Source organism: Neolamprologus brichardi, chromosome 22 (genome assembly GCF_056152115.1).
Source record: "Neolamprologus brichardi isolate AB-2024 chromosome 22, ASM5615211v1, whole genome shotgun sequence".
Taxonomy (NCBI): domain Eukaryota; kingdom Metazoa; phylum Chordata; class Actinopteri; order Cichliformes; family Cichlidae; genus Neolamprologus; species Neolamprologus brichardi.
Window position 1 is genome coordinate 14,024,709 of NC_142124.1, and position 14,395 is coordinate 14,039,103.

General features: G+C 39.2%; 1 protein-coding gene across 2 annotated transcripts in view; it reads left to right on the top strand.

Annotated features, from left to right (window-relative positions):
* The window catches only part of kmt2ba (lysine (K)-specific methyltransferase 2Ba), a 34,774-nt gene that overhangs the window by 10,388 nt on the left and 9,991 nt on the right, over positions 1–14,395 (top strand). The window contains exons 6-22 of one of the 2 annotated variants that reach the window (XM_006787958.3): positions 3,476–3,746; positions 4,461–4,522; positions 4,636–4,884; positions 5,845–5,948; positions 7,817–8,656; positions 9,619–9,732; positions 9,915–10,061; positions 10,435–10,527; positions 10,632–10,749; positions 10,838–10,951; positions 11,462–11,652; positions 11,802–11,903; positions 12,001–12,111; positions 12,520–12,587; positions 12,762–12,919; positions 13,033–13,100; positions 13,422–13,556. In XM_006787958.3, the coding sequence (XP_006788021.2) occupies positions 3,476–3,746; positions 4,461–4,522; positions 4,636–4,884; positions 5,845–5,948; positions 7,817–8,656; positions 9,619–9,732; positions 9,915–10,061; positions 10,435–10,527; positions 10,632–10,749; positions 10,838–10,951; positions 11,462–11,652; positions 11,802–11,903; positions 12,001–12,111; positions 12,520–12,587; positions 12,762–12,919; positions 13,033–13,100; positions 13,422–13,556 (2,945 nt within the window). The remainder of the gene's footprint in view (positions 1–3,475; positions 3,747–4,460; positions 4,523–4,635; positions 4,885–5,844; positions 5,949–7,816; positions 8,657–9,618; positions 9,733–9,914; positions 10,062–10,434; positions 10,528–10,631; positions 10,750–10,837; positions 10,952–11,461; positions 11,653–11,801; positions 11,904–12,000; positions 12,112–12,519; positions 12,588–12,761; positions 12,920–13,032; positions 13,101–13,421; positions 13,557–14,395) is intronic. The other variant, XM_006787959.3, reaches the window with a different exon arrangement.

Here is a 14,395-nt window from a genome sequence, read left to right on the forward strand (position 1 = left end):
AATGTATTTTATGGTATCTGCTGCGTGTTGTAGCAGTTATTTCAGTTCAAATGTTTTTGAATGTGCTCACTGTTAGGAGGACTGTTGCCACAGTCCTATTCAGTCCTTTTTATGGAGTTTCAGAAAACTCCATCACTCCTGCAGCAAACACTGCCACTACTGTGGCAGTATTTGGGAGGAGCCAAGTGGCTCATGTTATTATTTTAGCATCCACTTACTCAAGTTAATTTAGCCGATTTTGGATGATATTGGCCCAGTATTAGCACAGTGTGGATAAACTGGTGTCTGCACATCTGTGAGCTAATGCAAAAAAGGGGGAGTACAACACATTAAAGTTGGGTGATGCCACAGATAAGTTTTGGAACTTTGTCACCTTGTTGTTGTTGTTGTTGTTGTTGTGCCACCAGTGAGCTGTTGTGATATCCCATCATATTTTATGGTTATGAAACATAACAAGAAAAAAAATAGAAAGAAATTTGAGGTACTTGAATCATGAATTTCTATTAAAGGTTATATGAAAATGTTGGATTTTATATCCTTCTTACGTTTTTTTGCATCACAGTACCTATAGGGTTACACCACCAGCTACTGCTTATGTATAGTTGGTGTTACTACAACCATGCAGTAGTCAGGATTAGTATTTAATTCACAAACTGACTGTAGTAATATAGATTGACTCTACTGTATGTAACCCTGCTTTAAGGTTGGGTAGGGTAATTAGTGTTGTCTGCACGGATTTGGCAAAGGGTGCTCTGCTATTTTATTAAAAATGAAATTATAATAACGAAATGAACTAAAATAATCTGATCCAATCTGACTAGCAAAGCTTCTGCACTTCTAAACAAAAAACCTAAATTAAAAAAAATTATGACGCATAATTTTGATACATTTTGGCAAAAAATAACATGTAAGGCAAAAAAGTAAAACATGCTTTTTTTTTCTTAGCTCAATGTAGTTGTAACTAAAATATTTTCCAGCAAAAATATCTCTTGTCACACACAGATTAGCCACCGCTGTTGGAAAGCTATACCCAACACTGGTCAAGTGAGCATCACTCAGTATGAGGTGAGGAAGTACTGTTTGACAAACGGACTCACTGAACACTACATCTAGACCAAAAAGTGATCCTTTCACAAGCTTATTCATGCATTATTTATTTAAAATTTCGCACGTCTAAGTAATTTTTTCCTTTTTTTTTTTTTTCTCAAATGTGTGCAGTAGCATTGAAATAATACAACTGGGGGATTCAAGAGGATGCCTGTAAGTTTGAAACGGGTTACATAAGGGAGTTCCCACCCATAAAGGATTTTGTCTCCAGTTTTCATCCAGTCACCTCATTTTTATTGTAGAGCATCTTTAGATTTCCAACTCTTCAGACAAAAGGGAAGAAAGGTCTGTACTCTGTTTGGCTCCAAGTAATAATTAAAATCTTAAAAAATGTAATCCTCAGGAAGTTTGTCAAATAGACAAAAGACCAACACTAATCAATAAAAATCAGCGTCACCTGTTGACTAACATGTTAGCAGGTCTACAAAAAAAATCATCGCCACCAGATATGGGCTGCAACAATTCATTGAGTAATTCGAATGTTTTGATTATTTAAAAAAATCAAAAAATCATTGACACACATTGTTTGCTTCAATGTTTTGTTCAACACGTGGCTCTGTAGCGTGCCGATGTTTAAAAAAAGGTTGACAACACAACAGCAGCAGTGATGATGAGGCTGGAGCCAGAGTCTGTTTACACACCGAGATGAGCAAAGAAGTGAAGCCGGTACAGAGATGGTGAGCTCAGGTTACGTGAAAGAAAACCTGTTTCTAGTGTCCAAACACCATCACTGTTCCTGTGATCACCATTTTACAAGCCAGTAAAAATGTACATGGGCCAGTAAAAGTCTGAGTAGCCAGTGGCTGACCTGTGGGCTGTTGTTTGTTTGACTTTGATCTCTGACCTTGGGATTATTAATATATTTTTGGTTTAAGACAGTGTTTTCTTTGAAATTTTTTTTAATAATAATAATCAGTTTTAATATGGCACATAGACACATTCAAAGGGTTTAATTGTTGTTGTTTTTGTTGTTGTTTTTTTGTTTGTTTTTTTTACACATGTTGTATGCAGTTAAACTTTAAAATGCTGTAATTTCTAAAATGAACAAGAATGAGCAGTTCTGAAAAACCTGGATTTTTTTCTCTATTGAATATTTATTATTGCTCATTAATAAGAGAAAATTATTTTTATCCAATTAATCAATGGAGTCATCGATAGATTACTTGATTACTAAAACAACTGATAGCTGTCGCCCTACATGTGATTGCTAAAACAACAGAAGATGAGGGCTTCTCCATTAATGCAGTGGGTCTCATTTGCTAATATGTATACTGAAATATGTCCAAAATTACAGTTACAAAACATTCTCAATAATTCCCACAGCGGGCTCACTACGCCCTCATTTCTCCAAATAACAAAACCTGTTTCCCTCGAGGTGACGAAGAGAAAGAAGTGAAGCCTCTCTTGCAAAAACCCAGACGATGGTCCAGGTTTCTTGTAAGAGAGAGGGAGAAGCATGCACAGCTGGATGTGGTGTGAAAGAAAGTCTGAAGAAATTGAAATACGTTTCTGAAGAGGAAGCCAGATGTGTTCAGAAGTCCTCCTCTGGGAGATGCAATGGCTAAAATAAATAGAGGATGATAATAATAATAAATACAGTTTTTTAATATAATTTCCTCTGAATAAAATACAATGTCATGCAAAGTTGATTGGAAGAAAACCCAAAACTAAATTAAAAAAAATAAGTAAATAGGTCAGGAAGCACCAGCCTATCTCATGGTAGGATAATGACAAGAAATTTGATATCAATTGGTGACATCCAGCAAGTGACTAATTTCTTAAAAGCAGGGATGCAATTGTCCAATGGACTATTACCAAAGCAATATCCAAGGGGTTCATTACAGAAAGATACACAAGACAGAATCCTGTTCAAGATTTATATAACTTTAAAAAAAAGTGTTTGGGTGTAACAGAAAAGGCAAATCCATGGAGGAAAAAGTAAAAAAAAAAAAAAAAAAAAAAGGTATATGTAAGTATGTTTAAAACATGATTCATAATTTATCAGTCATCATAGGAATCAGAAATGGTGACATGGTACAAAATATGGAGCAAAATGGTGTGCAGACCTTGTTTTTTTCCCTTGTTTGCAACGCTTTTTTTGGGGGGGGGTTAGGAATTAGAAAAGTTTGCCTTGATGTGCACACACTTGCTCTATCAACTCTTCAGACAGTCGTTAAAGGAGAGTAGCTGTACAAGTGAAAACCAAACAACAGTCCATTAAATGTAGAGTGGAAGACGTTAGATCTGCAGGCTGAATAGTGAGATATGGTGTCCAAAGATGTCACCCCCAGCACATCGCATGCACATAATGGTGACGCAAATGTGTCCTATGGCTCTTTTACCCGGCCTCTCTGTCTCTCGCCTTCAGATGTGGCAGATGATGACGATGACATCACTGATCAGGGCAGGACCCAGTGGGTTGTCTCTCAGGAAAGCATCCAGCGCAGGAGGAGAGGGAGGGGCAAGGGCCACAGGTTCAGGAAAAGGAAGATACTGAGTCAATATACTCGTGGAGGAGTGCGTTCGAGGCGCTGTGGACGTTGCAAAGGCTGCTTGGTGGAAGAGGACTGTGCCAAGTGCATCAACTGCCTGGATAAGCCCAAGTTCGGGGGGCCAAACACCAAGAGGCAGTGCTGCATGTGAGTGAAGCCCATCACAGATTTGCATTTAAATCATATTAAATCACAACCTTTTTCATATACAGATAAGCCTTTAATGAAGTTTTACTGAATGCTTAAAAGGCATTTAAATTATTTGCCAGCACTCACATTAAAGGAGCTGGCTATATAAATGTATACATAAGATATATTTTACTCAACTCTTGTATTTTCATTTATATGTATGCTCCAGCTCTGTAACCTGGAATAATGTTGCATGTCATCTTGAACAAAGCTAGATACGGCTGCTGTATAGGCCCTAATTTGATATACTGACTGAGTTTTACTGCAAGAAGATAATTTGATTTCCATTACGTATTGATTTAATTTAAACTAAGCCAGCCTGAAAGCTGCATGTTCTTATCGCAGACTGAATAAGTACAGCTCCAAACTATTGCTGTAAAGGCAAGTTATCCAGCTGTTTGCGGAAAATCATTCATATATTTGGTCCACAAATTAAAAATGAACCGCACTACATGTTTTAATTGGTGCCTAAAATACTGTGTACCTTGTAGATTTAGAAATTTCTTGTACATGAAACATAAAAAAAATACTTATTTCTTTTCAGTAACGCATATTAAAGAACTCAGTTAATGAAGGCAAGTTGACTCTTTGAGTTAAACACATTTATAGATGGGTACACTTGAACTTTGCACTGGACACACACTTATGTTTTTCCATTTTTTCCCCTTCTAGATATAAGAAGTGTGACAGGATTGAAAAAGCAAAGATGGCGCGGATTGTGAAACCATTTAAAGGTATGTTTTAATTTTTGGATATACATTTATTTTTTAGTTGAATTTAACAAGTTTGAATGACTACTGTTTAAAAGCTTGTGTACATAATTAATCAAGGGGCTCCTTTTTCTCAGTCCAGGCGAAGGGGTTTTTGGGCTCCGTTACAAGCAGTGACGATACAAACTGGACTTCTGGAAAGCCGGCCGAGGGAACGTCCTCGATGGCGCTTGGAGTCAGGAAGCATTCACTGCGTAACATCACACCGCGCTCTTACAGCAGTCTGCTTAAATCAGAATCTGAAGACGAGGAGGACGAGGAAGAAAGAGAGGACAGGACAGATAAATCGACAGTAAAGCCAAATGTAGCTGCTGCCAACAATCAAGGTAACTAGAGCTTTGGTTTTGGCACACAAGCCTCTGAGTGTCAAGTCTGAATTTCACTCCATTCTTTATTTAAGCAAATATTTATCCTGCATAAATGTTTCATGAAAGACTCGCACAGAAAAACAGGCACAACATGATGTAAATCATCACAACGCCTGATATTGTTTGTCAGCAGCTAATGATTGTGAAGCAATTTTGGTGATATTTTCTCCATAATTCCAACTGTGGCTCTGAGCCACACGGAAACATCAAAATAAGTCCTGAATTACTTTCATAGCAGTTTTGATCTACATGATAACTGGAACTTGTCTATTTAAAAATATAATGACACTGAGATGTCTCAGAAATTGGCAATTTGATATTACACCACAGACTTAGTAAAAAAAAATCAAAATGCAGGGCACAAAGTTGTGTAGCTTGTACTCCTTCCTCTGGCAGCATGCATGCATCAGGCAGGTTGAAAGGAGAGCAGATGCCAAATCTACTCGATTATTTGAACTCCAAGTCTCAGAGCCCCTGAAGTTGTAAGTTGATGTTTTTCCAGTTCAGATGTGTTATTTCTGATTTTAAGGTAATGTTGACTGCCCTGTTGGTAATGTTGGTAACTTAGTTGAGGTAAACATGATTCGTAAAAATCATAACAGTACGCACATATGCAAGATATGTAGTGAATATACACAAACCTGAGCTGTTGAGTTCAAGGAGTTCATAAATAAATGGAAATAAATATGTCAGTTTACCACTAAAGGGTCCAAGTGCATCCTGGGCCGTTTCCCCTGTTAATTTGTAAGAATGATTTCTTTGTGCATCCTCCAATAATCTAAATATTAGAAGCACAGAATCTCTCCTTGCTCTGAGCCCTGATATTGTTTGAAACCTGTTTTGTGTCAGCAGTGTTTCTTAGATTTGTGTATCTGTTTTTTTTTTTTGTTTGTTTGTTTGTTTGTTTGTTTTTTTAAGATCTTGCTTCTCAAGATGGTGGATCAGTGGCAGACGACCCAGATGCAGGGAGGCATCGCCGGCTGCCTTCCAGAGGAGCTGGCAGCAGAACCAAAGCTTACAAGGTAAAAACATGTTTCCCTAATCCGCCTCTAATAGACCACCTAATGGAGCCTGGGACAAACAGTACTGTTTGGAAAAGTTTACCTTCATACCTGTCAGTATTTCTAGACAGGTGTTTAGTTTTCTTATTTTTCTTTCTTATTTAAATATTAATAAAGCTTATCTTATCTTAATTCATTTATTTGATTAATAAATGAATTTTCCTCTATAATTTAACTAAATATTTAACCCTCAAGTCACAGTTGAAACACTTATTTCCAAGTGGTGCTTTTGCCCAGCTCTGAATTTCATTTTTCAGTTTTCCCACTGTTTCTTATTTAAACCACGTGTGTTGGGATAAAAGAATTCCTTAAAGAAGTCTTGTAGCCCTGTTGATCTTCTGTTTCTCACTTCCAGCTTTTTATAAGACCCTTTGCATGTACTCCGTCTGTTTCATAAATTATGGATCAATCAAGCTATGTTCTGGATAATCTACAGCATGCTTTTTTTTTGGTAGCACCGTGAGTGATATTCTGTTTAAAGAACAACAACATTGTCTCATTTAGCACCATTAGTGAACTTGTTATCCAAGCATGATGTTGGTATGGGGAAGGAAAGTCATGCCCCTCCTGTTATGCGTGTTTTACTCTCTGGAGTCTTAATGGTGGTGTTTTTTAAAAACAAAACAAAATATCTGCAGGAAGACGCTGAAGAAGATTCTTTTGTCCAAAGTCAAATATTTTCTTCAACGTGGAGGTGCTGCTTTAAAATTGGTAATATTCAGGAGTCAGTACAGCAGTTTGTAAATAGTCACTTAAATAGTGACGGAAGCCTCTTTGTGTCAAGTGTTTAGTTTAACTGGGACTGCGATTGCCTTAATCAACACAGCAGATGTGTAAAAAGTCAGCATTGCCTCCTCCCACCCCTGACTTCACAGCTAAAACGCTGTCTGCTTTGTCTTTATTCAGGCTGAGATGATTCTTGGTTATGCCTCTTGCTTCTTCTTACTAGCATTTGACATTTTCAAACTAGAGCTGTCAGTTTCGAAATTGTTCCTCTCAAATCTTGTTCTGTTGGCTTGAAAGAATGGTCTATTGTCAGTAAAAAAAATTGTTTTTGCTTCTGCATTGCTTCAAACTTCTGCATTTCTTTGTAATCTCTCACTTCCCCCATAAAGCTGAGAACAGATATTCTTAAAGTGCAGCCCTGTCTCTGTCTGCATTTGATGTTTTGCAAATTAGTAGCCCTATTTTTAGCAGATTATATGCACACAGATGCACTGTGTGGGTGGGGGTGGGGGGTGGGGGGGGCACCTGGCAGCACTTGTAGACATTACAGCAGGGGTATTTGCTGTGCTATCACTAATCTGCCAGATTATGCTGCTGTGGCTCGTTGCATGAACCATTTTTTGGTAGTGGGTTGGTTTTTGCATGTGACACAACAGGTGCATTATCTCTTTAATTTCATAGAATTCCCAAGTGTAGAGATGGAACTATGTAAATCCATAATTTATGAAATGACCTTTATTTATTCTGCATTCCAGTTTACACACCTGATTTGTTAGATAAATTATTAGTTTGTGTGCATTCTATAGCAGATTAATTTAAATTTCACCAAAATATTTGTTTAGTTTTGTGTTTATGAATTTTCTAGCTCTTAAAATAGTGTGTATTAATACTCAGTTAACGCTTCTGTGTGTGTTTCTGTGCTGCTACTGAATGCATACACTTTTAACGCTCCTTCCCGGCTAACCGTCTTCTGAAAGTCGCAGTGCTCCTTCCGTTTTCTGTCATTTTGGCTGTTGCCGGTTGCCGCCGCTGCATGTCACTACTATCAGTGTAACTTTGGTACATCTCTTGCTGGTTGGCTTAGGCAGTCCCCTCCTCCACAGGCACAGGAGAGCGCAGAAGAGATGCAGCCCAGAGAAACTTTCCCTGAGCCCAGACCACCCTGGACCCCAATGCGGCAGCTACAAATACACTTATGCCGTCTGCCTGACTTTGTCCTGCAGTCTCCTGCTGTGTATTTGCTGCAGCAGTCGCCCCAACATGATGATGTGGATCGGTGTATTGCACAGTCGCATCCACAGTTGTCTCATCTTGCAACACAGCCTGCTTTTTCCCATTTGTCATGTCCCATTACAAACTGTCCCCCAGAAATGTCCCATCCTGAAACACAGCCTGCTTCTCCACTTTCACCTCATCCAGTTAGAGACTCGCCACAGAAATCTTTGCTGTTACGTTTGCAGCGTTTGCCCCAGTCCGTGGTGCAGTCAGCCATGCATTCGCACAAATATGTGTCATCACCACCTCAGCAGCATCCACAGTCCACGCTGCACTCAGCTCTGATTCAGGTTTCATCACAGCAGTGCTCTCATGGGCGTCCAGGGTTTGAGGTGGAGCACACAGAGACGCACAGAGCTAAGACAGATAAAACTCTGAGCAGAGTTGTGCCTGGCCCCCCTCAGACTGCCAGTGCAGGCGCAGAATTACAGGAGGACGCACAAGACGAGCAGGAGGAGCGACGACTGGAGCAGGCTGAAGAGGACAAGCCGGATTCTTCTGTAAAAGAGACAGTGCTGCAAAACTGTCCAACAACTGACCCACACTCTGTCCTTCGTTCCCAGAATCCTGCAGAGTGTACGTCAGTGAACACCCCGACAGGGTTAACTAACGGATTTCCCCAAAAGGGCCTGTCGCAGAACACGTACAAGATCCGTGTAGACTTCAAGGTGAGTCTCAGCAGCCTGTTTGCTTTACAGCTCATTGGGGTGTGTATTCACTCTACAGTGTTACCTTTCAGCACCACCATTATCGCTTTCTCTCAGGAGAGCTCTTTCCACCTTAAGATCCCCACATAGATGTAAAATATAACTGATCTCAGACTGAATGCCTCAGGAGGTTCTTCTTAACAGCTGCTGTACAACTGCTTAATGCACAATAATATGATTTTATCCACATTTATTAAGAACTTTATTATAAATTAATGTTGCTTTGAGGTTTCAGATTTGTGCTGTTATCTGTGTCGAAGCTGCTGTGCCGATATAATTTCCTGCAAAGGAATAATAAAGCATCTATCTTCAAAATCTGCATAAGCTGCAGCTGTGGGCTTTGGTCACACACTGGAAAGTCATTTTTTATAGAAAGCATCATCTTTGGGAAAATAACCTTAGTGCTGACCTCATGTATGACATCAGCAAACACATTTGTAGTTAATAGTCTGAGTTACTGATTTCAGATCTTCTTTAATTTTCATTTTGTAGGTTATGGCTCAATTTAGAACAGTGTATATGAAAAAACAGTATGGGGCATATTCAGTTTAAAAAGATAAAAAAGGTCAAATGTCAAACTAAATTTTCCTTGCCATGTTTTATATACAGTTTATGGGTCTGAGAAAAATATCTCTGAGAGAAAAAGTTCATTTTCACTATGACAAACACTCTTTTCAGTTTGCTTTCAAACAAACATCAGTATTTTCATGCTGTGTAAATTACCATAATGGGAGGAGAAGGCAGCGGGGAATGTTTGTTATTTCAGCATATGGATGATCAGCCATGCTCTCATTCAGTTGTTACAAACCGGCATATGTTCATAACCTTGATACAGGTTAGTGAACTAATGTAGCACCTGGAAACCTCTGGAGAAGAGGCTCTGATTGCTTTGTTTGTGCTGTTATTGGGTGTCTGTCCACTAGGAGGACTGTGCAGTCCAGAATGTGTGGCTAATGGGCGGCCTCAGCGTTCTCACGTCTGTCCCAACTACGCCTCAGCCCGTCTGTCTGCTCTGCGCCAGTAAAGGGCGACACGAGGTAAGCTGAGCTTGACTAGTTTGGCAAAGTATGCAAATTGCTTATTTGGGTGCTCACGCAAATAGCTTCTGTTTTACATTTCACTTATGTGACAAAAACCAAAATAGAAACATTTCATATGCATTCTGAATGTTGTTATTGTTATTTTTTTTTTTAACTCCTCTACCTCCCACTTCCATCAGATGATCTTCTGTCAGATCTGCTGTGAGCCTTTCCACAGTTTCTGCCTGTCACCTGAGGAGCGCCCCCTCGAGGAGAACAAGGAAAACTGGTTCTGCAGGCGCTGCAAATTCTGTCACGTGTGCGGACGTCGAAGCAAGAGCACAAAGGTGTGTATGTGGCATAGCGAGACTTTATAATATCCCCCCAAAATACACATAATAATAATAATAAGAAGAAGAAGAAGAAGAAAACAAGAAACAAGTTTGCATTAATTTATACGAGTTGGAAAATAATTATTTGTGTTATTTGTAATAACTTAGAGTAACATGAAAAGTGTTAGTCTTTTAAAATACTTTTTTTTTTACCTTCAGAACTCTATTTAAGTCTTTCACTTCATTAAAAAAAAAACATTATCCACGCTTCTTAAGTATTTTACACACGAGATCTGAATTAAATTACATATTTATCAATTTTTGGTGTACATCATAGTCGAGTATTTACCCATAATTATTATACCTTTGTTTTTCTGTCCCTTCACAGCCTGTGCTGCAGTGCAGGAGATGCCAAACGTCATACCACCCTTCATGCTTGGGACCAACATACCCTAAACCTATGAACTCCAGCGTCCCCTGGGTAAATGCATTAACAGCTTTAAAGTAATTAGGAATATGTTCAGTTTATTTGAGGATAAATGTGACGATTTTATGACACCGTACATCACATATGTCTTTGTGCAGGTGTGTATGACGTGCATTCGGTGTAAAAGTTGCGGCGTGACTCCTGGAAAGACCTGGGACTTGACGTGGAACCACGAGCAGGACCTCTGCCCTGACTGCACCTCACTCCACAAAAAAGGTAAGACTTCTGAGAGTTGAACTTGTATGTAAATATGCTTGAAATGGATGATGTGACTCGTCTGTGATTTCTGTTTACTTTACGTCAGGTAATTTCTGCACTATCTGCCACAAGTGCTATGAAGACAGTATCCAACCATCACAGATGCTTCAGTGTTCGCAGTGCAGCCACTGGATTCATTACAGATGTGAAGGGATCTCGGGTGAGTTGCTCTCATAAAGTTTTCAGTTCAGTCAGTTTTTGTTCACTGTTTGTTGGATTTCATGTTTTCTCAGGCTGTTAAAAGTAGACCCCCACCCCCTCCACCCCTCTTATTGTTGTAGTGCATCTATCAGTTACAAGGGTGAATACTCATACTTTAATAAGGCCACAATTTCAAATAATGACATCACATTACAGACAACTAATCCCTGTGAGATGAAAGCTCTGGTTTCAGGCTCTAAAGGCTTGATTTGAGACTTTTCTAACCCAAAGAGTGGATATAGAGACAGAGAATAAACTTGGGTGGCTTCACCAAAATAAATCTGAATTAATTTTAACAGTGAATTAATCAAAACTGAAAGTTTTCTAAATATATAAAGTTGTTATTGTTATGTTATGAGCTTGTTTTCTGAATGAGTGACTTATAAAACAGGACCAAACTATGGAGATAAAATGTGATTGCTGTTAACTTTCTGTGTAGAAACGAAGCTCTCCTTCTCTGTCTTTGCAGAGGAGCTTTTTGGGCTGCTCTCGAGTCAGCAAGGCAGAGTGGATTTTACATGTTCGCCCTGCAGTCAGCACCAAACCAGTCACAGCATCCTGAAGGAGGAGCTGCAGAGGAGGCTCGCAGCCAGAGTGGAGGAGGTGCTCACTGACCTCCTCTCCTCCAACAGCACTCAGCACCTTATAACGTGTAAAGCGGTAAGAGCTGCCAACAAGACTCTGAGAGGATGCACCAGGAAACCTTTTTATCCTTTAAAATGCCACATTTTAGTATTTCTCCTTTAACGTCAAAGCCTGATTATGTTCCAGATGTGTCGCTGAAGTAGTTGTCTCTTACTGTCTTTCAGTGTCAGGAATCAAACATCACAGCATTTATCAGGGAACAGCAACCAGTCTGTGATCTACAAGCGGTGGAGAGGAGGTTTAAAGGGGGCGGATACACCTCAATAGTGAGCATATATATCCTATGCATTTACACTTAGGCTCTTTTTGTAGAACCCATACTGAATTAATGGCCTTTTTTTCTTTTTCCTGTCTCCCAATCAGAAAGCCTTTCATAGCGATATTGCTTCTGTGATAAGGCAAAGGCTGCAGGAAGAGGAAGCTCTGCTGGAAGATCAGAGACCGACCCTTCAGGCAATGTCACACTACGTTGAAGTAAGCACTCCCTTTACCATTCTCTAATTGCTTTTAATGTATTTTTTAGAGACCCAGACCTTAATTCATTTTGTAGAGAAACCTGTTTTTCCTCAGGATAAATCACGAGTAGACTAATACAGCTCCTTTCTCCCCAAGTTAAGCACTCGTAGCACATTCATACAGCGCTTTAGTCTATGCCTGAGCGCTTTTTCTAACATTCACACACACTTTTACTTTGATGGATACATCAGGGCCAGTCTGGGTTCAATATCTTGCCCAAGGATACTTGCGAGGAAATGCCCATCCGTCTCATCTACCACCTGAGCTACAGCTGCCCCCTTTCTGTTCTCGTTGTCACATCCAAATGAACACTGTCCTTCAACATTCCTTAATTTTGGTCTTACTTCATTGTTTCCTGCCTGACAGGTCATGGAAAAAGTATTCAGTTGGTGCAATGTCAAAAAGTGGAACTCGTTCTCAGAAGAACTTCCGAGGTAAGTAAATGCAGCTAAAAATAATTTACTTAACCAATTTCATAAACGTTGTCATTTACAAGGTTGGCACTAAATTAAATCTTAATTATAATTAAAACGTCTGAAGACCTTGTAGTAGATGGACAGGTGCCTAAAATGGCTCTCTTCAGTTTGTTTTTATCCCATCCTCTTTAGTGGCATGCTCCCTGAGGCAGTTCTCCCACCATCTAAAGAGCACAGCTATGCACAATGGCTGGAGAGAACATACCAGCTCAAAAACTCCAGGGACCCACAGACTGGGAAAACTGACTCGTCAGTGACTTCACAGCAAACTCCCTCTCTGAAATTACTTGGTATGGACGCTATTACAATCTGTTTTGTAGCACACTGAAGACAAAGCTAAAGGCACTTTCTTGCAATAGATCGAACACATTCTCAAGTTTAAAATGTTTACATGATCTTCCAGAGACCACCAAGACTGAAGATGTGAGACAATGTGCCCTGTGCCAGCAATGTGGAGACTCTGCTCCCAGTGTGAGTTTTTATGTCAAGGCTTTTGGCTCATAGATCTTTTTTCCCCACTTAATTTTGGTGTTGTTTCATGCATTGTTTGCTCTGAAGGCATCAGGATAGACAGAAGTCCTCAAAATATTCAGCAAGTTTAAGTTAATCATTTTTTTAAGTTCAGGATAAGGGGGAAGTATCCCATTTTCACTGTTTTTGTTAAAGAAATGACTGATTATGTGAGGATGTATAGAATTTTTATTAAATTGTTGACCATTTTTTGTTTTCTTGGCACTATAATAACGGCTCCCTGATACTTCTTAAGTGATATAACTGCTCTTTTCTCAACAGGAAGCAGGACGGCTCCTGTACTTGGGTCAGAACGAGTGGGCCCATGTTAACTGCTGTCTTTGGTCTGCAGAGGTGTACGAGGAAAACAGTGCTCTTCTTCAGGTGCACAGTGCTGTTTCAAGGGGGCGCCACCTGGTAAGATTAAATTAAATGGTAACTAAGGCTGTGCGTGACAGCTAGGTGTTCAGACGTCGCTGCTCTTGCTAGGAATACAGTTTGTTAAATCTCATTTCATTTATGTGCCAGCACCTGTCTTTGTGATGGCAAGATGCAAACAAGCGAAGCAACGACAGCTGTCGATGATCAAAAGTGGATGCGGTACGATCACAAAAATGAATTCGAGACAGATGTTTCCACATAGAATAACGATTTTTGATTTTTTTTTTTTTTACCTTTTTCTGTCCTTCGATGTCAGCATTATAACTCTGCAGACAATTTGGCGTAAAGTCAATTAACTCGTTGGATGAGAAATGGTCCCATGAGGCAAAAGACCATTGAGATGCATGAATTCTTTCTCAAAATAATTTTGTTTGTTCAAATCAATAAACGGATATATAGTATTCCGCTTCAAGAAACTCTAACAAGGAAATCCAGGCAATGTTTGCAAATCACCTAAACCTGACATTTAGTCCAATTATGTATCTTTAATTTGGAGGATTTTTTTTTTTATCATGGATTAAAAGTTGAGAAAAGACTGCCAGCTGACAGTCATTAAACACCAAATGTTAGCTGAGAAGGAAGGAGGGCTACTTTTACATATATTTCTGTAACATTTTATCCAATACAAAGTGTCACTTGGTGGAATAAAAGCACATTTTGGCTATTGAAAAATATGATTAATGGTTTCTTATGTGAAATCTTATCTTATTTGTATTGCTGATGTTTAACCTCGTCCATTTTTATTATTTATTTTTCTTTATTTTTCTTCCTGTCTTCCATTTAAAGATCTTGTGAATTATTTGATCATCTCTAAT